The 27,129-nt window shown below is 50.5% G+C and overlaps 1 protein-coding gene across 1 annotated transcript in view; it reads right to left on the reverse strand.

Moving 5' to 3' along the window:
• The window catches only part of NR5A1 (nuclear receptor subfamily 5 group A member 1), a 32,878-nt gene extending 6,184 nt beyond the window's left edge, over window positions 1–26,694 (reverse strand). Inside the window, exons 1-4 of the mRNA XM_058159302.1 lie at window positions 26,593–26,694; window positions 23,307–23,448; window positions 20,507–21,264; window positions 489–608 (exon numbers count right to left, since the gene is read on the reverse strand). Of these exons, the coding sequence (XP_058015285.1) occupies window positions 489–608; window positions 20,507–21,264; window positions 23,307–23,448; window positions 26,593–26,694 (1,122 nt within the window). The remainder of the gene's footprint in view (window positions 1–488; window positions 609–20,506; window positions 21,265–23,306; window positions 23,449–26,592) is intronic.
• Window positions 26,695–27,129: the final 435 nt, after the last annotated feature.

A 27,129-nucleotide genomic window follows, 5' to 3' on the forward strand; every position in this document is an offset into this window, starting at 1 on the left:
CAGTTCGGGAGAACCGATAGTAAAAAATGCTACCGGTTCAGGCAAACCGGTATTTACGACAATTAGCTGGGAGACGATCAGCTGTGACGCGCAATTTATATTAGCTACAATCGTCGGAGTTCCTGCTTTCTAGCTAATCTAAATCGCATGGCATAGCAGAGTTCCCCCCCCCTTGCTATTCTACTTACCTTTGCAGATTTGGAAGGTTTCAAAATGTTCCTTTTTTTAGCGCCTCAGGGGCATGCGTGTGAGGGCATGCACTCGGTAGCTGACCCACAGAACCTGTAGCAGGCTTCAGAGTGGCGATGCAGTGGGGGGGGGGCTATTCTCGAGCAAAAATCAGGCAGGATTGGGGATTCACCGTTTAACGAGGATTAAGTGCAATAAGATGAGGGTTATTTTGGCTGCCCCACCCCAAGAGACAAAAGCGTAAAATGAGCCGGTAGGGCTTCCCCACCCATCCCGAGCCTCCGTTTCCCCATTCGTACCTCCTGGCCTGTCACCAACACCAAGTGGTGCTCTTTCCCGTACTGGACTTGGCGGAAAATGTGGTCGAACACCAGCAGCTCGCTCCAGCAGTTCTGCAGCAACTTCATCTGGTCTCCAACCTATAGGAGGGGAAACAGAAGTCGACTGTAACCAGGAAAAAAGGAATCAAAATTATAAATTATAAATTGGATTGTTAATCTGACTAAATTGGAATTAGGAAATGTAAATTATTGGATTGGTAAATAGAACAATAGAATGTAAATAGAATAGAATAGAATAGAATAGAATAGAATAGAATAGAATAGAATAGAATAGAATAGAATAGAATAGAATAGAATAGAATAGAATAGAATAGAATAGAATTTTTATTGGCCAAGTGTGATTGGACACACAAGGAATTTGTCTTGGTGCATATGCTCTCAGTGTACATAAAAGAAAAGATACGTTCATCAAGGTACAACATTTACAACACAATTGATGGTCAATATATCAATATAAATCATAAGGATTGCCAGCAACAAGTTATAGTCATACAGTCATAAGTGGAAAGAGATTGGTGATGGGAACTATGAGAAGATTAATAGTAGTGCAGATTCAGTAAATAGTCTGACAGTGTTGATGGAATTATTTGTTTAGCAGAGTGATGGCCTTCGGGAAAAAACTGTTCTGGTGTCTAGTTGTTCTGGTGTGCAGTGCTCTATAGCGTCGTTTTGAGGGTAGGAGTTGAAACAGTTTATGTCCAGGATGCAAGTGATCTGCAAATATTTTCACGGCCCTCTTCTTGATTCGTGCAGTATACAGGTCCTCAATGGAAGGCAGGTTGGTAGCAATTATAAATATAAGTATGTATAGGATTGAGTAAAAAAAGAACAGAGAATATATACCATTGCCGATACGACGAGCTGTAAAACATATAACGTTATGTTCGCGATGTGTTTTTTATGTATTTTTGTTTTTTGTTTTTTTGGTGTGTTTTTTCTTCATTTTGTTTTTAAGGGTGAAAAGCTTAATAAAAATTATTTAAAAAAAAAAAAAAAAGTTGACTGTAGCCCAGAGATGTCAAACTTGATTTCACTGAAGGTCCCATCAGGGTTGCGTTTGACCTCGGGGGGGGCGTGGCCAGGTTGGGTGTGGCCAGCTCGACGTCACTCGTGTCCGGAGGAGCCTATGGTGGTCCGAGCGCTCTGCCAGCGAAAACGGGCTCCCGAGGTCTGTTTTTGAACGCAACAGCCTCCTGCAGGCCTCTGGCAGTGAAAATGCTTTCTCTGGCAGAGTCACTCCGGGCCAGCCCTTCGCTGTTTCCAGGGTGGCCCCGCGGGCCAGATCTAAGCACCTCAGGGGCCAGATCTGGGCCCCGGCACCTTGAGTTTGACACCCCTGCTGTAGCCCATCTACCTCACGGTCCTTTGAGGATAACACGGCTCTGGAGGGCTCTGGCGAGATCCCAAAGCTACTCAGACACAACCTAGTTTGTCCTATCGGATATACACCCCCCAGCTGAACCCATAGCCTCAGAGAACAGAGGAAAAAAATAGAGTTGGAAGGGACCTCGGAGGTCTTCCAGTCCAACCGCTTGCTCAGGCAGGTTGTCCTAGTTAGCCTGACTAAGTGGCTCAGTGGCTAAGACGCCGAGCTTGTCGATCAGAAAGGTCGGCGGTTCGGCGGTTCGAATCCCTAGTACAGGCCTCCTGCTCCTGAGCAGGGGGGGGGTCAGACTAGATGACCTCCAAGGTCCCTTCCAACTCTGTTACTGTTGCTGTCTCTTTTTGGAAGCCATCAAGGTGGAGCACCTACAACTTCTGGAAGCAAGCCGTTCCACTGATTCATCGTTCGTCGCAGTCAGGAAATTGGTCCGTAGTTCTAGCTTGCTTCTCTCCTCGGTTAGTTTCCAAACATTGTGTCTTGTCTTCCCTTCTGGTGCTTTGGAAAATAAGCTTGACCTCCCCCACCCTCTTCTGTGTAGGAGCCCCTCAAATATTGGAACAATGCTCTTGTGCCCCTCCCCCTAATCCTTCTCTTCCCTAGACTAGCCATGCTCGGTTCCTGCAATGTTTTAGCCTCCAGCCCCCTAATCATCTTTGTTGCTCTTCTGTGCACTCTGTTTCCAGAGTCTCAACATCTTTTTGGGTATTGTGGTGACTAGGAATCTCTCGTTAGCAAAGCTATGTTTTGCCAGACAGATCCGGAGAAAGCACCTTTGAGGAGAAAGAGAGAGAGAGAGAGAGAAAACAGGTTTTTAAACTAAGTGATCACTTCCCCATCTGGGGAAAAGGGGTGGAAATCTCTTAGAATCGGCTTCCCAGTCATGATTCATCCTCAAGCACCCAACCTTCAAACATGTGCCAGGACTGCCCTCAGGTTACCTATCACGTTCCACCAAAGGTTTGATTTCTGAATTCAGGCGAAGGACCCTAAATTTGCATTTTGGCCTAAAGAGCTGGGTGAGAAGGGGGGGGGAGGAGGAGGAGCGGAGGAAGAGGAGGAGGAGGAGGAAGAAGAAGGAGAAGGAGAAGGAGGAGGAGGAGAAGGAGGAGGAGGAGGAGGAGGAGAAGGAGGAGGGGAGGAGGAGGAGGAGGAGGAGGAGGAGGAGAAGGAGGAGGAGGAGAAGAAGAAGGAGGAGGAGGAGGAGGAGGAGGAGGAAGAAGAAGAAGGAGGAGGAGGAGGAGGGAGGAGGAGGAGGAGGAGGAGGAGGAGGAGGAAGAAGAAGAAGAAGAAGGAGGAGGAGGAGGAGGAGGAGGAGGAGGAGGAAGGAAGAAGAAGAAGAAGAAGAAGGAGGAGGAGGAGGAGGAGGGGAGGAGAAGGAGGAAGAAGAAGAAGAAGAAGAGGAAGAAGAGGAAGAAGAGGAAGAAGAAGAAGAAGGGGAGGAAGAAGAAGGGGAGGAGGAGGAGGAGGAGGAAGAAGAAGGAGGAGAAGGAGAAGGAGAAGAAGGGAGAAGGAGGAGGAAGAGGAGGAGGGGGAGGAGGGAGGAGGAGGAGGGATGCAGAGAGAAGCCAGTTGGATCCTGCAATTGAAAACCGACCCCCACAAAGGAGAGGGGCCACTGTTAGCTGCCTGTGCAAAAGGCCCCTTTTTATTCCAAAGCTTTGACGTTTTGCGTCTGATCTTGCATGGTTTTCCTAGAAGATACATGTATGTGTGCATTTGTGGAGAAGCAAGTACCGATAGTGCTTGACTCACAGCCACAAGTGCGTCCAAAGTTTCTGTTGCTAAGCGAGACACTTGCTCGGCGAGTTTTGCCCCGTTATATAATGTTTTCATGCCACGTTTGTTCAGTGGAATTGGTGTGGTTGTTAGTAAGTAACCCGGTCATTAAGTGAATCAGGCTTTCCTTTTTTGACTTTGCTCGTCGGAAGGTCTCCAAAGGGGAATCACGTGATCCGGGGACACTGACCGTCATAAATGTGAACCCTTTGCCAAGCATCTGGATTTCGATCACATGACCATGCGAAGGTTGTAACAGTGAAAAAAACGGTACTTTTTTCAGTGACCCTGAGGACGCTACGACTGTTGTAAGTATGAGTCAGTTGCCGAGCATCTAAATTTTGATCACGTGACTTTGGGGAATGCTACAATGGTCCCGTGAAAAACTTCTTTTCACATTTTTTTTCCCCGCATTCGCTTTTTTTTCTGGTGCGGTCGTAACTTTGAATGGTCACTAAATGAACTACCATGTTTACCCAAAAATAAGACTGGGTCTTATATTAATGTTTGCTCCAAAACAGCTTATTTTCTGGTTAGGTCTTATTTGGGTGGGAAATACGGTACTAAATGCATCCATCTGGCTGACAATCTTAACTGGGGCTTATTTTGGGGGTAGGGCTTATATTCCGAGCATCCTGAAAAATCATGCTAGGACTTCTTTTCCGGTTGGGTCTTACTTTGGGGGAAACAAGGTACCTGTAACATCTTGAAGCCCTGGGATCTCATAAAATGGTGGAAAAGCCCCACCGTGGTAGGAAAAAAATTTTTCCCCGCTGTATTAAAGTTTAGGTTTTGTGGGGAAAGAGAAACCTAGGGGGGTCCGTCCGAGATCAGAGATAAAGATAAGCAAGGCACAAGATCCTTAAACCAGTAATCAGTCGTCCAGAGGGGCTATTTAGAGGTGAAAATTATTTCCAGGCTGGCTAACAAGGCCATTTCCTCTTGGGAGGGGAGGGGAGTGGCAGGGGGGAGGGATTTCTAAGAGAAGAAGGAATGCCCTAAGTGTAAAATTAAAGAAAAGCTCCAGTTTGCGCAAAGATTTGCGCATCAAATTCACCTCTTAAGCACTTCGATTCACTTTGGATTTCTGAGCTTGGATTCAGGGCAAAGGGGAGGTGGGTTGAGTGTGCGTGGGTGCGGGTGTTGTACAGGTGGTGTGTACTGTGTGCATATCTTGCATTTCTATTCATTGTTGCCGCTTCGTTTGCAGACAAAACCAAAATATGAAACCCGACGCATTTGGCAAGTCGACCAACAAAAGTCAAAATTGCAGAGTCCGGATCTCTACAAATGCCGGGTGCCCAAATGTTCCCCTATCACAACTAAGGTAAAGGTTCCCCTCGCAAATATCTGCTAGTTGTTCCTGACTCTAGGGGGCGGTGCTCATCTCCGTTTCAAAGCCGAAGAGCCAGCGCTGTCCGAAGACGTCTCCGTGGTCATGTGGCCGGCATGACTCAACGCCAAAGGCGCACGGAACGCTGTTTCCTTCCCACCAAAGGTGGTCCCTATTTTTTCCACTTGCATTTTTGACCTGCTTTCGAACTGCTAGGTTGGCAGAAGCTGGGACAAGTCACGGGAGCTCACCCCCGTTACGCAGCCCTAGGGATTCGAACCGCTGAACTGCCGACCTTTCGATCGACAAGCTCAGCGTCTTAGCAGCTAAGCCACCGCATCCCTCTATCACAAGTACACACCTACAAAAACCAACCCCAGGGATGAATGTGGGTGAGCGCTTCATCCCGGGTGCCACAATTACATCGTAGGGAAAGTGAAGGGAGCGGGAGTTTAGGTGTGCAAAGCACAATTATTTGGTGAAGATGGAAGCTTGTCGCTTGGATAATCTGTGGAAGTGGGGGGAGGGAAGGAGACAATCACTTTTCTTCACAAGTCGGAAGGTGTTAAATGCCAGGATGATGGACCCTGCCCCACTCCTCCTCACCCCCCCCTCCGTACCTCCCCCTTTCCAAGCCTTGCATCACACACCGGAAAAATTTCATCCAGCTGTATGATGGCCGGCTAATAAATTTGATCAATCAATAAAAGAAGGAATAAAGAAAGAAGGCTAGCAGAAAAGAGCTGAGCTTAAATATCGCCCGCTTGGCTACTGCAACTTTCTAACCGCTTTGCCCACTCAAAGGAATAAGGGGAATGGGTGGGGGGTCTCCTGAAAAACCAAATTGTCCCCAGGATCCCCTAAGACAGGGGTCTCCAACCTTGGCAACTTTGAGCTTGGTGGACTTCAACTCCCAGAATTCCCCAGCCAGCAAAGCTGGGGAATGGGGAGTGGTCTCCTGAAAAACCAAATTGTCCCCAGGATCCCCTAAGACAAAGGTCTCCAACCTTGGCAACTTTGAGCCTGGTGGACTTCAACTCCCAGAATTCCCCAGCCAGCAAAGCTGGGGAATGGGGAGTGGTCTCCTGAAAAACCAAATTGTCTCCAGGATCCCCTAAGACAGGGGTCTCCAACCTTGGCAACTTTGAGCCTGGTGGACTTCAACTCCCAGAATTCCCCAGCCAGCAAAGCTGGCTGGGGAATTCTGGGAGTTGAAATCCACCAGGCTCAAAGTTGCCAAGGATGGAGACCCCTGCCCTAAGACACCCCTAAGGGGTGTCAAGCTCAATTTCATTGAGAGCTACACCAGGGCTGTGATTGGTCTCAAGAGCCGGGCAGACGGGGCTGACTGGGTGGGCATGGCCAATTTGACGCCAGTCCCCAAACTGCTGGCATGTTTCCTTTTCGCGCTGGGTAGATCAAGCCGAAGCGACGCGGGCCGCTGCCTTACATTTTCCAGGACGGCCCCATGGCCTGGATCCGACCACATTGCAGGTCGGATCCAGCCTGGAGTGTCTTGTGTTTGACACCCGTGCCCTAAGCAGTTAGTGACGGGAATGGAGATCCTCGTGACCCAGATTAAACCGGCCAACGGTGACGTGGTTAGGAGAAGCAAGAAGGGCCCAATCTCCCCAGCCCAAGGCATGGTGGGTAACTTGCAGAGGGGGGAGGCTAGCCTTCTAAACCCTCCTTAAATTACTACCACTCTATAAAGCCTTAGTAAGGCCACACCCAGAGTACTGCATCCAGTTTTGCTCACCACACTATAAAAAAGATATTGAGACTCTAGAAAGAGGGCAGAGAAGAGCAACCAGGATGATTAGAGGATTGGAGGCTAAAACATACGATGAACGGTTGCAGGAACTGGGCATGGCTGGTCTAGGGAAGAGAAGGACCAGGGGAGACAGGATAGCCATCTTCCAATATTTGAGGGGCTGCCCCAGAGAGGAGGAAGGGGGTCAAGCTATTCTCCAAAGCACCCGAAGGCCAGACAAAGAACAATGGATGGAAACTGACCAAGGAGAGATTCAACCTGGAAATAAGGGGAAATTTCCTGACAGTGAGAACAATCAACTGATGGAACAGAAGTTGCCTTCGGAAGTTGTGGGAACTTCATCCCTGGAGTAATGATGGGTTTCAATTTTTTTTACTACCGGTTCTGTGGGCATGGCATGGCTCGGTGAGTGCGTCTTGGTGGGCGTGGCAGGGGAAGAATACTCCATTCCCTCCAGATCAGCTGGGACTCGGGAAGCAGAGAATAGATGGGGGAAGGTCCAGTCAGAATTTTTACTACCAGTTCTGCAAACTATTTAAAAATTCTGCTACCGGTCCTCCAGAACTGGTCAGAACCTGCTGAAACCCACCTCTGCACTTCAAGAAGAGACTGGATTGCCAACCTGTCAGAAATGGTTTTTAGGGTCTTCTGCTTGGGTGAGAGGGTTGGGTTAGATGACCTCCAAGGTCCCTTCCAACTGAGGATCTTGAGCAAGGGCAGTTCAGAAAGGACCAGTATCAATACTTGTAAGGTTTGCAGTGGGAACCCAAGGGGAGGAAGGGGTCTCTGCCCCCCCCATCCCAAACAGAGACCAGGTTCATACAGCACATCCTAAACTGAGCAAAAGAGGGAGAAGGATTTCTTGCCTCTGTCTGGGTGAGAGTCAAGTATGTAGGAACCGAACCTCAGTATCAAACCTACCCATCTCGGGTTGATTTGTTTGGGCCCCCACCCGTTAATTCAACGTCTCGTCTTTGGAGACCTTAATTTGAGGTTTCGTGAGTTGTCAGAATGGGGTGCCAGGGAGACTCTTCGGTCGTCTTCCAAGCCAAGAAGTGTTTTGTTTTGTTTTTCCCACCGCATGGGAGGCGGGGGGAAGGAACCCCAAAAAGAGAAGGAGCAACGGAAAACAGAGGAGCAACAGAAAAGAGAAATAGAAAGAGGCAGTTGCGTGCAAAAACAAAACAAAACACACACACCCTGGAATCTGCAGCGGCTCTTTAGTCTAGATGGACACCGGAGCCAATCAGCCCCAGCCAGCTCAGACGGAGGGGAAGGGGATCCGAGAACCCATCAGGGGGGAGTTGCTCGAGGTCACAGGTGTGGCATTTCCCAGCAACCCCCATAATTTAGGATTATAATTACCAGCCACAGTTTCTCCTTCCAAAGCCAGAAGTCTGCTCCTATCTCCAGACTCCAGCTCTTCCCCCCACACACACCCCGCCCCACCCTCTCTCCTTGTTGTTCTCGCACAACTATTGTGACTAAAGCACAACTATTGTGACTAAAACGGCAAAGGAGTAGCCTGGGGGGAGGGGAGGGGGCTTTCCAAGAGGCCTCCAGCCACTGGCCCCCCTCCAGCAATTCTAGGGAGGGGGGGGAAGGCCACTCCCCTGGCAAGGAGGAGAGACAATCCTCTGGAGGATTGTCCATGGTGCTCTCTGAGGGTGTGGACATGCCCAACTAGGGAACTTCCTCCATGCTGGCTAGGGGAGGGGGTCCTCCTTGTTTGCCTGAGTCTGGAAAAAACCCACCCCGCCCCAGAGGAGCAGAGCACACCCCTTGTCGTCCCCCACTTCCCTTGTTCATATTCCTTCAAGTCATGCTTAGCTCTCTCTCTCTCTCTCTCCCCCAGCCTCATAATTTGGGGTCCACTCAGGCTGGGAGACCCGAGACTCGGAGAATTTATTTATTTATTTATTTTGTCACAACATTATATACACGCACATATAATGAAAGAAAACAATAGGAGAGGAACGGTAGGCACTTTTGTGCTCTTGTGCACGCCCCTTATAGTCCTGTTAGGAATGGGGTGAGGTCAATAGTAGACAGTTTTTGGTTGAAGCTTTTGGGAGTTTTGGAATTCTCTGCCCCTATTTCAATAAGGCAGGAGAGGTTCTCTACCATCCACTTATGTCCATCTGGACTCCTCTTTCTCCCAAATGGCCAGGGATTAAATTTCACTGAGCACTGATGATGTTCCCTAGTTGGGTCATGAAACGCCTGCAAGAAAACCACCAAGCTCAGAGAGCACCAAGGACTCCCACAGTCTTCCTCCCTTTCTCCTTCCTTCTTTCTTCCTCCTTCATCCCTCCCCCTCCCTTCTACTGGTAGCACTGATGATGTTACCTAGATGGGTCATGAAACGCCTGCAAGAAAACCGCCAAGCTCAGAGAGCACCAAGGACCCTGCAGTCTTCCTCTCTTTCTCCTTCCTTCTTTCTTCCTCCTTCATCCCTCCCCCTCCCTTCTACTGGTAGCACTGATGATGTTACCTAGATGGGTCATGAAACGTCCACAAGAAAACCGCCAAGCTCAGAGAGTACCAAGGACCCCACAGTCCTCCTCCCTCTTTTCTCCTCCCTCCTTCATTTCTCCTCTTCCGCCTCCCTTCTAGCACTGATGATGTTACCTAGTTGGGTCATGAAACATCCGCAAGAAAAACACCAAGCTCAGAGAGTACCACGGACCTCTCTCGCAGTTCAACCCTGAGCTACAATACAAACATTCTCCTTTACGAATTAAATTACAGATGAAGCGTGGCAGGCAAGCAGCAATCTGGCAGCTTCAGGCACCCTCGCCCAGCAGAACTGCTGTCCCTTGTCGTCGCCCCTCCCCACCCCACCCCGTGGGCTGCTGTCCCTGCAAATCTTCTCCAAGCCTTGACACCTCATCTCAACCCACTTAGAGCAGGTATTTATGGCCATCCAGCTTGACCTCTGCTTGGATGCTCCCTCTTCCATAAACAAGCATTTTTTGGCTTGGCCGGGCAGCATGATTAGCCCGAGCCGCCGAAGGCCAGCCGCGTGTCAGTAACTCTCCGGGATGGACGGCGCATCGGGTTTTTTTTGGGCCCGGCCGATGGGCAGGCAGCGGGGAGTGGGGGTGTCTCTCTCCGCCTCGTCTCATTTGTCACCCAGCCGGCTGACAGAATTACGGGCCTTTAAATGGAACCATCTATCTGGAGGAAGTCAAATCTCTTTCGCAGTCCGGAGGCGTGCAGAATATTGCCGGGGGACCTAGATGTCAAGAGGGCAATTAGACCGACGGCCAGGCAATCGTCTCTTGGCCTTCGAGGGAAGGCGCCGACCTGTTCTTTCCTCCCCCCCTCACTCAGCCCCCTCCCCAACCTCAGGGACCTTGAAGTCATTGTACAGGGAGGGGGAGGGGAGAGAAGGTCCTGTCGTTCTTGTTTCTGGTTTTGCTATTTCTTTTCTTTTTTTCTTCTTCTTCTTCTTCTTCTCCTTCTTTAATTTAGCCCGGCAGTCTCTTCCTTTGGGATAGAGACAATAGGGAGCTTTTTAAAGACACCCAACCCATGCAGGAAGAACTGAACCATTGATGGGAGGATTGGGGGGGGGGCGCATTAGGACAGCAAAATCTCTCCTCGAGAGGAGAGGGTCACAAGTAGAATCTCTCTGAAAAGTAGCCCTTCTGCTCCCTGGTTTAACAAGGTTATTCCTTTCATGGAGTCCGGTATCTGCGAAAGAAAAGAGAATTCCCCCCCACACCCCTTCTCTATCTCTTCACAGTCATATTTGAGGTTGCTGCCACAAATAAGAGCGGGGGTGGGTGGGTGTTGTCAACTTATTTCCCAAAGCCCCAGAAGGCAGGACAAGAAACAACAGAGGGAAAGTAACCAAGGAGAGAAGCAATCTGGAATTCAGGAGAAACTTCCTAACAGGGAGGACAATTAACCAGTGGAACGGCTTGCCACCAGAAGTTGTGGGTGCTTCATCACTGGAGGTTTTTAAGAAGAGACTGGAGAGTCACTCATCTGAAATGGTATAGAATCTCCTGCCTGAGCAGGGGGCTGGACTAGAAGACCTCCAAGGTCCCTTCAAGCTCTATTCTGATTGATTGACAGTGAGGACAATTAATCAGTGGAACGACTTGCCTCCAGAAGTGGTAGGTGCTTTTCATCACTGGAGGTTTTTAAGAAGATGTTGGGCAATCGTTTGTCTAAAATGGTATAGAATTTCCTGCCTGAGCAGGGGGCTGGACTAGGAGACCTCCAAGGTCCCTTTCGGAGGAGGAGGGAGGAGGAGGAAGAAAATGAAAAGGAAGAGGAGGAGGAGGAAGAAGAGGAAGAGGAGGAGGAGGAGGAAGAAGAGGAGGAGGAAGAAGAGGAAGAAGAGGAGGAGGAGGAGGAGGAAGAAAAAGAAGGAGGAGGAGGCAGAAGAAGAGGAAGAGAAAGAAGAGAAGGAGGAAGAAGAGGAAGAAGAAGAGGAGGAGGAGGGAGGGAGGAGGAAGAAGAAAAGAAGAAGAGGTGGTGGAGGAGGAGGAGGAGGAAGAGGAAGGAGAAGGAGGAGGAGGAGGAGGAAGAAAAAGAAGAGGAGGAGGAGGAGGAAGAAGAGGAAGAGGTAGAAGAGGAAAAAGAAGAGGAGGAGGAGGAGGGGAGGGAGAGAGGAGGAGGAAGAAAAGAAGAAGAGGAGGAGGCAGAAGAAGAGGAAGAAGAGGAGGAGGAGGAAGAAGAGGAAGAAGAGGAGGAGGAGGAGGAGGAGGAGGAAGAAAAGAAGAAGTGGTGGTGGAGGAGGAGGAGGAGGAAGAGGAAGGAGGAGGAGAAGGAGGAGGGGAGGGAGGAGGAGGAAGAAAAAGAAGAGGAGGAGGAGGAGGAAGAAGAGGAAGAGGTAGAAGAGGAAAAAGAAGAGGAGGAGGAGGAGGGGAGGGAGAGAGGAGGAGGAAGAAAAAGAAGAAGGAGGAGGCAGAAGAAGAGGAAGAGAAAGAGGAGGAGGAGGAAGAAGAGAAAGAAGAAGAAGAGGAGGAGGGAGGGAGGAGGAGGAAGAAGAAAAGAAGAAGAGGAGGAGGAGGAGGAGGAGGGGAGGGAGGGAGAAGGAGGAAGAAAAAGAAGAAGAGGAGGAGGAGGAGGAAGAAGAGGAAGAGGAAGAAGAGGACAAGGAATAAGAAGAAGAGGAAGAGGAGGAGAGGAGGGAGGCAGAAGGAGGAGAAGGAGTTCTATTTTGATGTTTGCCTTCCTTGCATGTTCAGGAAGAAATCAAAATTCTCTTCCTTCCTTGATTTTCTGCCTCCGATGTCCGCAGATGTTCCTTCGGTTTCCGAGTCAAGAGTTGTATCGTCAGCCTGTGGAAGACGATCGATCGGCGTGATCTCCACCAAGCTTTTTGCCCCAATTCGTCTTTTCTTTGCTTTTCCATTTTTTAATTCAAGATGCAGCTTCCTCACCCTCATTTCTTTCGGCATGCAGGATGTCTCCACTTCTAACTCTGTTTCCCTCTCCGTGGGGTTTTCCAAAGAGGGCCATTGTTTTGTTTTTCCTTTTGGGCGGGGTTGCGCAACCTACAGCCCTCAACCACGTCCAGCCCCTGACCCCAGTATCAAAAACCCTCCGCAGGAGTTTTCTGCTGAAGATTCGGTGACCCCTCAGAATCTGGGGGAAATCTTTTTTTTTTTTTATTGAAAGAGTTTTAAAAAACAAAAACATTTTTCCCCCTTTTTTCCCCCCTCCCTCCCAAAAAAACCCCTTCCCCCCTCCCTCCCCCCCCCCCCGGCTTCCCGGGTCAATCACAAGGTATTGTTATACATAAACCAAACATAGAATAAAATTTTCCCTTCCAATCCAATTGACCTCATCCAAAGCTTTTCATCTCCCAACCCCCTCCCCATTACATAAAATAACTTCCTAATTATTCAAAGGCAATCTGATATTTCTTAATCTGATATCTGTTTTGTAGATAATCAATCCATTTTTTCCATTCAATTAAATATCTTTCCTGCGTATTGTCTTTTAAAAACGCTGAGATTTTAGCCATCTCAGCCAAATTAATAACTTTCAGTATCCATTCTTCTATTGTAGGTATCTCTTCTTTCTTCCAGTATTGTCCAATCAACAGTCTTGCTGCTGTTATTAAATTCAGAATCAATTTAGTCTCAATCCCTGTACAATCCGTTATAATTCCCAAAAGGAAAAATTGTGGCAGGAACTTTATCTTCTTCTTCAGTACATTTTGAATAATCCACCAAATTCTTATCCAAAAGACCTTAATTTTCTTGCAAGTCCACCAAATATGAAAATATGTAGCATCATCACAATCACACCTCCAAAATCTGGGGGAATTCTTAAGCGAAGAAGGCAGCCCCAAAAAAGTTGCGAGTCACCATTTGGCAAATTTACTAACAGAATTAACAGAGTTGGAAGGGATTTTGGAGATCTTCTAGTCCAGCCCCCTGCTCCAGCAGGAGACCCTATACCATTCCAGACAAATGGCTGTCCAGACTCTTCTTAAAATCCTCCAGTGATGGAGCGCCCACAATTTCTGGTGGCAAGCTGTTCCACTGGTTAATTGTCCTCACTGTTAGGAAGTTTCTCCTTGATATAATAATAATCAGAACAGAGCTGGAAGGGACTTTGAAGGTCTTCTAGTCCAACCCCCTCAAGCAGGAGACCCTGCACCATTGCAGGCAAACGGTTGTCCTCTTTTCTTTCCCCTTATATCTCATGCATTCCCCCTTTTCCCCTTCCTTCCCTTAATTTCTATTTTTTTCTCTCTCTCTTCTTTGTATTCTGCATAATGAAATAAAACCTTAATAAACGAAAAGCCTGCAGCGATGGAGCATCCACGACTTTGGGTGGCAAGCTGTTCCGCTGGTTCATTGTCCTCACTGTTAGGAAGTTTCTCTTTAAAATAATAATAATAATCGGAATAGAGCTGGAAGGGACTTTAGAGGTCTTCTAGTCCAACCCCTGCTCAAGCAGGAGACCTTATACCGTTTCAGACAGGTGGTTGTCCAATCTCTTCTTAAAAACCTCCAGTGATGGGGCACCTACGACTTCTGGTGGCAAGCTGTTCCACTGGTTCATTGTCCTCACTGTTAGGAAGTTTTTCCTTAATTCCAAATTGCTTCTCTCCTTGATCAGTTTCCATCCATTTTTTTTTTGCCTTGCCTTCTGGTGCTTTGGAGAATAAATTGATCCCTTCCTCTTCTTTGTGGCTGCCCAAGGGGGCAACCGAGGCAGGTTTTGACAAGTTCTGGAGAACCGGTAGTGGAAATTTTGAGTAGTTTGGAGAACTGGCAAATACCACCTCTGGCTGGCCCCTGGAGTGGGGAGGGAATGGGGATTTTGCAATATCTTTCCCCCAGGAGTGGGGAGGGAATGGGGATTTTGCAATGTCCTTCCCCCAGGAGTGGGGAGGGAATGGGGATTTTGCAATGTCCTTCCCCCAGGAGTGGGGAGGGAATGGGGATTTTGCAATGTCCTTCCCCCAGGAGTGGGAAGGGAATGGGGATTTTGCAGTATCCTTCCCCCAGGAGTGGGGAGGGAATGGGGATTTTGCAATGTCCTTCCCCCAGGAGTGGGGAGGGAATTGAGATTTTGCAGTATCCTTCCCCCTAGAGTGGGGTGGGAATGGGGATTGTGCAGTATCCTTCCCCCCAAGAGTGGGGAGGGAATGGGGATTTTGCAATATCCTTCCCCCAGAAGTGGGGAAGGAATGGGGATTTTTGCAATATCCTTCCCCCAGGAGTGGGGAGGGAATGAGGATTTTTGCAATATCCTTCCCCCAGGAATGGGGAGGGAATGGAGATTTTGCAATGTCCTTCCCCCAGGAGTGGGGAGGGAATGGGGATTTTGAAAGTAACCTTCCCCTGCCACGCCCACCAAGCCACGCCCACAGAACCAGTAGTAAAAAAAATTGGATTTTACCACCATGGCAGCCCCTTAAAAATTGGAACACCGTTATCGCATCACCTCTAAGAGAGGAAGACACTCAACAAGTTGTCACTCAACAAGGAGAGGCAAATTTTACTCCATGCTAAATATCTATGTCTGTTCAAGAATCATTGTTGTTTTTCTCCTGGGCTTTCCAGCTCAGATGTCCAAATGTCCATTCCCCATCAACGGCACATTAGCAGAAAGATCCTCCTACCTTTCAACAACCCTACCAACCTGCCTTCCATTGAGGACCTGTATACTGTACGAATCAAGAAGAGGGCCGTGAAAATATTTACAGACCCCTCGCATCCTGGATATAAACTGTTTCAACTCCTACCCTCAAAACGACGCTATAGAGCACTGCACACCAGAACAACTAGACACAAGAACAGTTTTTTCCCCGAAGGCCATCATTCTGCTAAACAAATAATTCCCTCAACACTGTCAGACTATTTACTGAATCTGCACTACTATTAATCTTCTCATCGTTCCCATCACCCATTTCCTCCCACTTATGACTGTATGACTGTAACTTTGTTGCTGGCAATCCTTATGATTTATATTGATATACTGACCATCATTTGTGTTGTAAATGTTGTAGCTTGATGAACGTATCTTTTCTTTTATGTACGCTGAGAGCATGTGCACCAAGACAAATTCCTTGTGTGTCCAATCACACTTGGCCAATAAAAAATTCTATTCTATTCTATTCTATTCTATTCTATTCTATTCTATTCTATTCTATTCTATTCTATTCTATTCTAAAGAGACAAAGTTAAACTGGCTTGTTCGTCTATGCACTGCAGCTTATTCCTCGGCCTACGGCCAGAACTGGCAGCAGAATTTTTGCTTACTGGTCAAGGCAGCTATTAAACCACACCACGCCTGCCTGAGTTTGCAACCTTCTCTGCCGCAGTTGTTTCAGCGAAGCACGCGGTCATTAAACGAATCAAAATTCCCCCGTCGACGTTGCCTGTTGGAAAGCCAGGCTGGGAAGGTCGCAAATGGCCATTACATGACACCCCCAGGACGTTGCAATCGTCGTAAAGACATATTGGCCACTGCCAAGTGTCGGAATGCTGATCAAGTGACTGTGCAGATTCTGCAGTGGTCATACGTGTGAGGACCGGTTATAAGTCACGTTATTTTGTAACTTCAAATGGGTCACTGGATGAATCAGGTGTTAGTCAAGGACTGCCTTTAGAAACCAGGGGGGAACAGTCCTGATCCCATAGCGAGCTGAAGACGCTGCTGTTTCGAAGAGCAGGACTAGCTTGAACGTAGTTTTAAATTTGGGATTTTAAAAAAGGGGGTTTAAATGAGGTTTTGAATTTGTATTTAAAAGTTAGAGCATCAATTGAATTTAACTGTCTATTCTTTTAGCTTTTTTTTATGTATTATATGTTTTTCTGTTGTTTTTGACTGTGAACCGCCCTGAGTCCTTCGGGAGATGGGCGGTATACAAATATAATAAATAATAATAAATAATAATAATAGTTATTTTTTTTTTAAATCATCGTCATCATCAACATTATCATTATCATCATCATCATCATCTGACTATCCATTTTTCATTTTCCACTATCCTGTCATGCAAAAATCGACCCCTTCATTCTGGCCACTGCGAGACAAATTAGCAAATTGATTTTCTGGGTTTTGAAACTGCGTGGCCTTCCTCCCCCCTCCTCCCCATTCCGGCACCCACCAATTTTGGGTGGGCAGAAATGTTTCAAAGGGGTTAATAAACTTAGGAAAGAAAGAAAAGGAGGGAGGGAGGGAGGGGGGAGGGAGGGAGGGAGGGAGGAAGGGAGGAAAGAAGGAAGGAAGGAAGAAAGGAAGGAAGGAAGGAAGAAAGAAAGAAAGAAAGAAAGAAAGAAAGAAAGAAAGAAAGAAAGAAAGAAAGAAAGAGGGGGAAGGATCAAGGGAAGAAAGGAATTAGGAAGGGAGGGAGGGAGGGAGGCAGGGAAGGAGGAAGGAAGGAAGGAAGGAAGGAAGGAAGGAAGGATGGATGGATTGATTTCAAGGGCAATACCAACAGAAATTTTGGGTGGGCAGAAATGTTTCAAAGGGGTTAATAAACTTGGGAAAGAAAGAAAAGGAGGGAGGAGGGAGGAGGAGGGAGGAGGGAGGAAGGAAGGAAGGAAGGAAGGAAGGAAGGAAGGAAGGAAGGAAGGAAGGAAGAAAGAAAGAGGGGGAAGGATCAAGGGAAGAAAGGAATTAGGGAGGGAGGGAGGGAGGGAGGGAGGAAGGAAGGAAGGAAGGAAGGAAGGAAGGAAGGAAGGAAGGAAGGATGGATGGATGGATTGATTTCAAGGGCAATACCAACAGAAATTTTGGGTGGGCAGAAGATGTTTCAAAGCAGGTTAATAAACTTAGGAAAGAAAGGAAGGAAGGAAGGAAGGAAGAAAGAAAGAGGGGGAAGGATTGAGGAAAGGAAATAATTAGGGAGGGAGGAAGGAAGGGAGGAAGGAAGGAAGGAAGGAAGGAAGGAAGGAAGGAAGGAAGGATAGATTTCAAGGGCAACACTTGCCAACAGAAATTTTGGGTGGACAGAGGATGTTTCAAAGCAGGTTAATAAACTTAGGAAAGAAAGAAAGAGAAAAGAAAAGAAAAGAAGAAAAGAAAATAAAATAAAATAAAAGGCAGCCAGCATTTTAAAAACCACTCGATGGCCATTCATGTTCAATGCGGCCACGTTGCTGTGATTGGGAGGGTTTCAATTTGTGGCTCCCACTCACTCGCCCACCAGACACTCTAGGGAAACTAACAAAACACCACATTAGCATAAACCCTTGGAAATAGGCAACGGTTAAAGTCATAATAAACTTAGGAATATTATCCCTCTGCCTGAGCCATTTCTTTCTTTCTTTTTTCTTTTTTTTTTGATCCTGCTTCAAAGTTGGAGGAATGAATTGTGACCTTGAAAACAGGTGTTGGAGCTGAATCCTCCCCCCCCCCCACAAACACACACACACACACACACAAGCCCTGAGAACACACCCCACACAGCTGTTTGCTCATCCTTCTGGCGGAATGAATGCCAATCAGGGAGGCTCAAGTTGAAGAGAACGCCTGGCCACGGTTGCCGTTTTGGTATCAGGATACGCAGAAAAACACAAGGAGCTTCTCTTGCACTGAAATGTTGCACCCAAGCAGGAATTTTGAGTGAGGAAGGCATCGTAGGATGGTGAAACCAAAGAGAAGGGATCTGGGCTTGCAAAACTTTTGGGAAGGGAGGGAGGGAGGGAGGGAGGGAGGAAGGAAGGAAGGAAGGGGGAGAGAGGGAGAGAGGAAATATGGGAGAAAGGAAGGAAGGAAATGGTGGGAGGGAAGGAAGGAAGGAAGGAAGGAAGGAAGGAAGGAAGGAAGGAAGGAAGGAAGGAAGGAAGGAAGGAAGGAAGGAATTTGAGAGGGAGGGAGAAAGGAAGGAAGGAAGAAAAAGGGAGGGAGGGAGGAAGGGAGGAAGGAAGAAAAAGGGAGGGAGGGAGGAAGAAAAAAGGAGGAAGGAAGGAAGGAAGGAAGGAAGGAAGGAAGGAAGGAAGGAAGGAAGGAAGGAAGAAAAAGGGAGAGAGGGAGGGAAGAAGAGAGGATGGAAATATGGGAGAAAGGAAGGAAGGAAATAGTGGGAGGGAGGGAAGGAAGGTAGGAAGTGAGGAAAGGAAGGAATTAGGGAAGCAGGAAGGAAGGAAGGAAGGAAGGAAGGAAGGAAGGAAGGAAGGAAGGAAGGAAGGAAGGAAGGAAGGAAGGAAGGAAGGAAGAAAAAGGAAGGGAGGGAGGGAGGAATAAAGAAAAAAGGAGAGAGGGAGGGAGGGAGGGAGGGAGAGAGGAAGGAAGGAAGGAAGGAAGGAAGGAAGGAAGGAAGCAAGGAAGGAAAAGGGAGGGAGGGAGGGAGGGAGGGAGGAAGAAAATATGGGAGAAAGAAAGGAAGGAAGGAAATGGTGGGAGGGAAGGAGGGTGGGAGGGAAGGAAGGAAGGTAGGAAGTGAGGAAAGGAAGGAGGGAGGGAAGGAGGGAGGGAGGGAGGATTTCAAGGGCCATGCAACACTTGCCAACAGGAACCAAGCAAGTTTTTGGGCATTTATTTGAAGAACAGTTTTATTAGCCCTCTAGTAAGTTAGTCTATACTGAATGCCGGAAAAAGTTTGATTAATATTATTATTCCAGCAGTAGATTTATACAATGGTGTAAAGGCTTTTTTTTAAATTTCCTGTTAAAAAGCTTTTAACAGGAAATTACAGGGGAAAGCAAAGAAATGAAATGAAAACAGAAAAGGAAGAGAAAAGAAAGGAAGGAAGGAAGGAAGGAAGGAAGGAAGGAAGGAAGGAAGGAAGGAAGGAAAGAAAGAAAGAAAGAAAGAAAGAAAGAAAGAAAGAAAGAAAGAAAGAAAGAAAGAAAGAAAGAAAGAAGGGGAGTAAGGAAGGAGATGGGACTGGGAGGAAGGAAGGAAGGATGGATTTCAAGGGCTGTGCAACACTTGACAACCGAAATTGTGCCTTTTAAATGAAGGGACAGAGATTGGAGGCTGGAAGAAGAATTGGTTTCAAGCAAAATCGGGTGGCCTGTTGGCCAATGAAACCTCCAGGCACAGGCAGAGTCTACCTCCATGTAGGGAAAGGGATGCAGGCAAACAGGAGGGGACAGGTGTCAGGCTTTGCCCTGGTCTTGCATTGGGGAGAGCAGGTATTTGGAGCAGAACAGACAGGGAGGGTGTGTGTGTGTGTGTGTGTGTGTGTGTGTGTGTGTGTGTGTGTGTGTTTGCGTCTCCCCAGGCCATAATCCATGGCCAGCTTGAATTCAGACCCCACTTCCTGCTCTTCTAGCTAGATAGGCAAATGCGTTGGACACAATTTTGCAGGCTCAGACCTCTCTCCTTGGACCTGCCAGCCTGTCCTGGAGCTGCACAATCTTGTCAACACACACACACACACACAAACACCCAAAGTTCAGCTTCCTTTTCCTGCCTTACCACAAAGCAGCTAGGAGAGCGGGCCAACGGTCCCCAGCCATCCTCCTCCAGGTGTGTGTCAACATCTGGGCGTCCCTGCTGGATCGCTCAGACCCTGTCCTTGGGTTGTCTTCCTAGGGGAGACCCTCTCCCCAAGGCTGGACCAGACCCCTCTCCCCCTCCCCAACTTCTGAGCTCAAGAAATGCCCCCTCCACCCCCTCTATCCACCGCAGCTCCTCATCAATTATGCATCAAGTGTTGGCTTGGCATCTCAAACCTGGGTACCAGCTGGTCACACAAAGCACATCCCCCCCTCCTTAAACTTTCCCTTTCGCCCAGGGGGAAACAGAGGCACGCCAGAGGAAAGGGGCAACCTGGGAGCCCAGATGTCGTCTCCTGAGGCTGCCTTAAGAAAGGAAACCCAGCCACACCAGTAAACGGTCCCAGTTCAACCTCCCAGCACCGCCATCACAGGCAAGGGCTCTGCCCAGGAAGTCCCATGCTCCCCAGGCAGTGAGGCTGTGGACGATGGGCTCCCCACCTGAGACAGCTGGGAAATGCCAGGGGGGGAAATATCTTCTGAGTGGTTTAGAAAGAAAACTGAGCTGTGTCGGTAATGGTCCCAGTTCCACGGTCCCAGTTCAACCTCCCAGCACTGGCACCAGCCAAGGGCTCTGCCCAGGAAGCCCCATGCTTTAGTAGCCAGGAAGCCCATCGTCCCCAGCCACACTGCCTGGGGACGATGGGCTTCCTGGCTACTAAAACGCCAGGGGAAAAAGTTCCCTCCAGAGCCCCCCAGTGCTGTTTTGGGGAGTGAGGGTCTCCCCACCAACCCCTCCTCTCCCCCCTCCCACTTTCCCGCCGGGGGTCTCACCTCCAGTTCCTTGAAGAAGATGCAGCTGCGGGCCCACTCCACCATAGCGAAGAGGGACTGGTCTGTTATCTTGCACAGGAGTCCGAAGGTCGTCAGCTTCTCCGGACGCCCTCGGTTCTGATCCTGCTGCATGCAGGTCAGGATGCGCTCCCTCAGCTGCGCCTCCTCCGGCTCCAGTTGCAGGAGCTTCAACATCACCTCGGGCACGTCCAGCCCCATAGCCGGAGACCCTCCTCCGCCCCCGAAGCTGGGATAAGGCTCCGGGAAGGGGTACGCCGGGGCGGCCTCGTGGGGATGGGCGGCGTAAGGCTCCGGGAACTCGGACTTGATGGCCCGGCTGGCGAAAGGCGGGTAGTGGTAGCCCGAGACGGGTCCGGGACCCATCGGCCCGGGGGCGGCCAGCGCGGGCGTCCCGTAGGGGCTACGATCGTAATCGATGGGCGTCATGGCAGCGGCGCTGGGGGGTGGCAGAGCCTTGGCCAGGCCGGCCGGGTGCTGGTGGTGGGCCAGGCCGTGCAGGGAGGGCGGCAGACCCCCGTAGTCCACCGCCTGCACCGGAGAGACGATGGGGGGCGGCGGCGGCGGCGGCGGCAGCGGCAGAGGCAGCGGCGGCGGCGGGGGTCCCGGCGGCGGAGCCGTCTCCAGCTTGAAGCCGTTGGCCCGGAACAGCGCCTTCTTCTGCTGCTTCAGCGCCCGGTCGCGCTTGTACATCGGGCCGAATTTATTCCTGCCCCCGCGCATACGGTCGGCCCGCACGGCTGCAAGGAAGCGAGCACCGGAGAGGCGTCGGGGATGGGTGGGTGGGTGGGTGGGTGTGAAGGCGGCGGAGACCCTCACCCGCCCGGCATTACCACCGCCACCCTTCTCCACCCGCGCGGCCCGTCGGAGGACCGGAGCGGAGAAGCCCCCCCCCCGTCCCTTTCCCCCAGGCGTCTAGTGGCATCCAAAGGATGGAGGGCAGCCCCAGAGGAAAAAGTCCCGGAACGGAGGACGGTGGAAAGGAGCGCGGGCGTTTGGCAACGGTCCCTAAGAGCCTCTTGCTGTCCGGGTTTCCCCAGTTGTCCCCCGCGGTAGGTGCCCCGCATGTCCTTCCTGCTATAGCCCCCCCACACACCCCCACACCCCCAGGGTTGTTCTCAAGGCCTCAGCTGCCTTGCAGGGGGGCTGCAACAGACGGGCTTGCTCGCCCCCAAGGAGGGGATTCTGTACGCGTCTTCGCACAGGCCTCTCCGTCGCCTGTCCGGCTTCCCTTCCCCCCCCCCAAAAAAAAACAGATCAGTGAAGATCAGAATTAGCGGAGGGCCATGTGGGGAGGGGGAGGAGAGACAGCCTGGGGGGAGGTGGGGGGAGGAAAGGCAAGGGAGGTCCCCGTCTATTTAAAAAGGGGCTTCCCTTCCCGAGTTCCTCCAAGTGCAGCGAGGCAGGGAAGGAAGGAAGGAAAGAAAAAAAAGTGAAGGAGGGGGGAAGAAGCGACGGCCGGACGAAGAGTCTCGGCTAAAGTTTGGCTGCCCACCCAGCCCTTCCCCTCCACCACGTCCTCCCCCGCCCAAGTGAAGGGCGCAAGGCGCTCTCTCTCCCTCCTGCAAACCGAGCGTCTGCGGGTCAAGGCAACCGGTCTGGACTCGGGGGAGAGAAGGGCAGCTCGCTCCCTTCCCTCCCCGGGACAACGCAGCCCTGCCTCCAAACACGCTTCCAAGGCTCGCGTTCACACGACGAGGCGCTTCCCTGAGCTGCTCCCGAAGCGTGGGGGTTCTTCCTCCCCCTTCCCGCCTTCCCTCCCAGAGTGACAGGTTGCTCAAGGCTTCCTAGCTGCGTCCACGGGACTGTGAACTGGGGTTGGAGCCCGCGAATGATTTTCGGGGTTCAAAGAAAGTTGCTCCGTTTTATGGGCATGTCTCGGGGAACGGGGAGGGGGGCTCTGCAAAGGCGGAAGGGAGGGTGTGTCAACCCCGAATTCGTCGAACCGCGGCGAAACTCGTCCCGCGTGTGTGTGTGTGTGGGGGATTCATTCGTCCGCTTTTCAAAAAAAAAAAAAGGGAGAGAGAGACGAGCTACAGAGGGTCGGGGGTTCATCGCGCCCCCTTTTCCAAGCAAGCAGCCCGGGCAAGAGAGGGAGGGTCTGTTCGTTACGGGGGTGGGGGGAGGTGGTGGGGGGGACACACCCTCAGGGAAAAGCTCGGGCAACTTTTGACGGGAGTGGGGCGCGCTCTCTGCAAACCGATGTCTTTCAAAACATAGGCAGAGTGCCTCGCTTTCCCTCACCTCCGGGCCCGTCCCCAAAGCTTTGGGGGGACCCTGATGGGAATGCAGGGGAGAAGGACCGGCTAGATTCCCTGTCTTACTCCCCACCCCCACTTTAACTCCGTTTTCTGCCGGCCGGCGAAGTACTTTCGTTTTCTCCGCTTCCCAAGGCCGCTTCGCCGCTGGAGCAGCTGAATTGCAGCGGCCGCCCTTGCCCACCTGAGGAAGAAGAGGGGCGGGAATCCCACCCCAGCGGGGGGGCACAGAACTTAAGGGGCTTCTCCCTCCTTCCCTCTGCCCTCCATCCAGTGGTGTATGAACCATTGAGCAGACTAAGCACGTGCTTAGGGCATCAGGCCCAAAGCGGGCAGCGCAAAGTTGAGAAAGGAAAAAAAAACAACCAATGAAGATTTGTAAAACAAACAAAAAAAGAATAAAAATTGAATCTTTCTATCAGATTCTTGGGGCACCAAGATTTGTCAGTGCTTAGGACACCAGTGAGCCTTAATCCGCCACTGCCTCCATCAAAGATCCCAACCCCCAACCCAAGAGCGCTCACCTTCCAACCGCATCCCGACGGCCAGGCACTTCTGAAAACGGCAGTAGGGACACCTCTTCCGCTGCGTCTTGTCGATCTTGCAGTTCTGGCTCTCCGTACACGTGTAGTGTTTGTTGTTCTGAACCGTCCTCTTAAAGAAGCCCTTGGCAAGGAGAGAGAGAGCGGGGCTTGAGAGAGGGGCGCAAGGGAAGGGGAAAGGGAGTGGGAAAAGTATCCTAGGCGCACGGGTGGGGGGCACTCAAATCCCATAATGCCCCCCCCTGGCCTGTCCCAGTTGGAGGATTCTGGGTGCTGGCTCAGAAGCAGAGGGTCCAGACAGGGCCGTCTTAACAAACATTATGGGCCCCCAAAGCAGTGTAATGGGCCCCTCTAGGGCAACTACTCACAGGAATCAAAAATGTAACTAACATTAAACATATTTATTTTATTGGCGCTTCTAACAAAATCAGAGTTGGAATGGGGCCCCTATGCTCGTGGGGCCCAGGGGCAAGGGCCCATCAGGCCCATGCGTTGAGACAGCCCTGGGGTCGAGAGTGGGATCTGCCCCCCCCACCCAATTCCATCCACTGTGGAATGGAATTAACCCCTAACTCGCCCCAAACAAACCGCACCCAACCCGAATCGCTTCTGCTGCAGGCGTCCTTTCGTGTTCATCTTGTATTCGTGTGAACATCATATAAAAAAATTTTTTAAAAAATTATTTTAGAAAGTTTGCTGGCGTGGTCTCGCCTCTGGATACAATCCCTCCTGGTGAAGAACGTAAAACTGGCTACTTTAAAAAAAAACAAAAAACCCTATCCCCCAATTTTTGGACACGTCCTCAAAGACACCAAATTCACACAATTTTTAACATAGGACATTTTTATAGAAATTATTAAGGCCAGTCTGCCCTACGCTCCTTAATTTATCGTCACCCCAGCTTGGCGTGGCAAGTTAACCTGGAAGAGTAGCTAAGCATGAGCCCCTCTCTCCCCACCCAGAGAGGACGAGGGTCGCAGCTCCCTGCCTTTCATTCTCTGCACCTCTGATGTCCATTCGTGAAATGGGCTTAAATCCTAGACTAAGCGGAAGGAACAGTTGAGCCTAATAAAGCAAGTTCTAATGGTTTGTTAATAATTATAATTGTTTAAAATAACGATATAGCTATCCATACGAGGGTCCTGATTGAAACAGGAATTGAAACAAGATTCCACACATGAATAATAAATCGATTGATTAATACTAACAGGAGAATCCCTATTTTAATACGACCCGCCTCTAGATTTCTTGTGCATTGTAAAAAAAAACACCACATTTTTTTCTCTCCTTCCTTTCCCTCGTCCATCCCTCAAATCCAAGGCAAAGGGGCGAGGGTGGTCTCCTGACCCGGGCCAACCATTTACACGCCCCTCCCGACTGGAGAATCAACCGTTCCTCCGGTCCCAAAAAATATCCAGAGGGGGGGGGAAAAGCTATTTTTTTAAAGGCCCCACACGTTCATCTTAAAATGAAAATGTCCAGTTTCGCTAGAAGCGGCGTTTTAAGGGGATAGTTCCCGTCTTAAAAGGAGGGGGCTTGAGAGAAGGACGTAGCCATTTCTTCTCCCCCACCCCGAAGAAATCAAACCAATTAACGCCCTCCCCCCCCGCAGCTCGATCAGGATTAAACTAGAAAAGGGAAGAATTTTTCCCCATTCGTCCCCCCTCCTCCAAATCAAAATCTCCCTGAAAGAACCATAAGCAAACCGGCCGGCCAGCGACCCTCCGAGGGGGGCGCCGCGGGATCCCAGAAAGGGGCCCACTGCCCACTTTCGGCTCGCTTTCGTTTCTAAACCGAGGGGCGCCATTTCGCTCTTTTTTTTTTTTATTTCCCATCTCAAAATATTTCAGAAAAATTGCCAACACCCCCCCCCCCAAAAAAAAAGACAACCTTCCTCTCCCTCAAATCCGCCCCATCCCCGGGGTGGGGGAAATCAAACTCTCGGGGTTTTTAATTGCCCCCTCCCCAAAAAAAATAATTTAAAAAGGAGGAAAAAAGCTGGCACCATTCCTTCCGCGTTCTTGAAATGCCGTTCCTTTCCAGCTGCCGATGGAAAACCGTAGGAGTTTGATTCTAGCAGATTCTCCCTCCGTTTCTTCCCAAATCTCTCTCTCTCTCTCTCTCTCTCAAGCGGCGGAGTCAAGAAGAGAAGGCCGGAGTGACGCCGAATTAGAGGCTACTTGTTAACCGACCGGGGGGGGGGAAACCGCGTCCCCCCTTCATTTTTAACATCTGGGTCTCCAAAGCGTTGGGGCGTTTTTTCCCCGCGGGCGGGTGCGTGGAGGGATTGACGCCCGATTTTTAAAATAATAAACAATAAAAATAAAAACCCAAAGACCCCGAAAACCCAAAAATAAAAACCCAAGCCGGAATTCGTTCGAGGGCAGTAAAATTGCGCCTTCGCCCAATTCGGTTCAACGAAAGGGAATTCTGAACCGAACCTACGGATTCTGGGTTGGCGCGGGATCCTGGATCCCGAAAGGACGGCGAAAGGCTGGGTTTCAGCGCGCAACGCCCAGGCACAGAAACGCCATTAAACGAATCCTAAAGGGACGTAAAAAAAATAAAATAAGGGGAAAATAATTCCCTACCGAGGCGATCGCGCGGGCTTCGCTTCGACCCAGCTGTTAAAACCTCTGGTTTTTTAAAAAAAACACCATACCGAGATGATGGGGGGGGCGCAGGTTTTGGCTGCTCAGGGCTGCAACCGCTCTGCCTCCTTCCAAGAATTGGAATCGCCAAGGCGACAAAATTATATTTTTTTTAAAAAAACCCGAAGCCTGCACCAACGAAAGACCATTATTAATATTAAGTATTATGATGGTGATGATTATTCCTTGCCGTCAAGAAGGGAAAAAACCTGACCAGATCCCAGCGGTGAATGGATCCGGAGTTGCGGCTGGATCCGGGGCTTCCTTGCATCTCCCGTCCGGGGGTGGGTGGGTGGGGGGGCTGGAGGAGACCCCCTCCCCAAAACCGTCTTCCCCTCCGGCGTCCCGGAGCGCAAAAGTCGCCAGAGCCCCGAAAGGCGGGTCTGTTGTGGGGCGCGCCGCCGCCTGCCGCCTCATCCGCGACCCTCCTCCCCGTTTTCGTTGCCAACATTAATTATGATAATTCCGCCGCCGGCGTTGTGGGGGCCGGCTTCTCCCCGGAGATGCTAGAGTCGGGCCCGGCGGCGGGGCGCTTGACTTCTCCGCAGGCCTCGAATTGCGCTGCTGGGGCGCTTTGCCGGCTTCCAGGACCCGCCCCCCCAATTCTCAGCACCTACCTTGCAACTTTCGCAGGTCAACAGCCCGTAGTGGTACCCCGAGACTTTATCCCCGCAAACGGGACACAGCTCGTCCAGATCTTCGTCGTACGAATAATCCATCACCTTTGGCGGGCCTGCGAGGAAGGAGAAGAGCAGCGGGGCAGCGCCTGGGAACTCTGCCCGGGGAGTTGGAGGGGTGGGGGGGGAAAGAGGGAGAGGGAGGGAAAGGGGCGGCGGCGGCGGCGTTGGCGGGCGCTGAGGTGCGGGTGCCCCGACGAGCGGCGACCAAGAGACTGGGGGGCAGCGGGCAGCGGCCTCCTTTATAGCCGCGGGGACGTGTGCGCCGCTGCGCCTCCGCAACCGTTCTCGTGCGGGCGGAGATGCTTAGGAACCCCCAGCCTCCCTCCCTCGACGTCGGGGAAGGAGGGCATTGAGAGGGCTCGGCTCTTCGCTGTCCCCCCGGGGGGGGGCGGGCTCGGCCAGAGTCCAACCCCCCCTCCCACACCCACCCACCGCCACCCCCGACGACCAGGCACCCAACGGGAATGGCTGCCT

Source organism: Ahaetulla prasina, chromosome 16, assembly GCF_028640845.1.
Source record: "Ahaetulla prasina isolate Xishuangbanna chromosome 16, ASM2864084v1, whole genome shotgun sequence".
NCBI classification, from domain to species: Eukaryota; Metazoa; Chordata; class Lepidosauria; order Squamata; family Colubridae; genus Ahaetulla; species Ahaetulla prasina.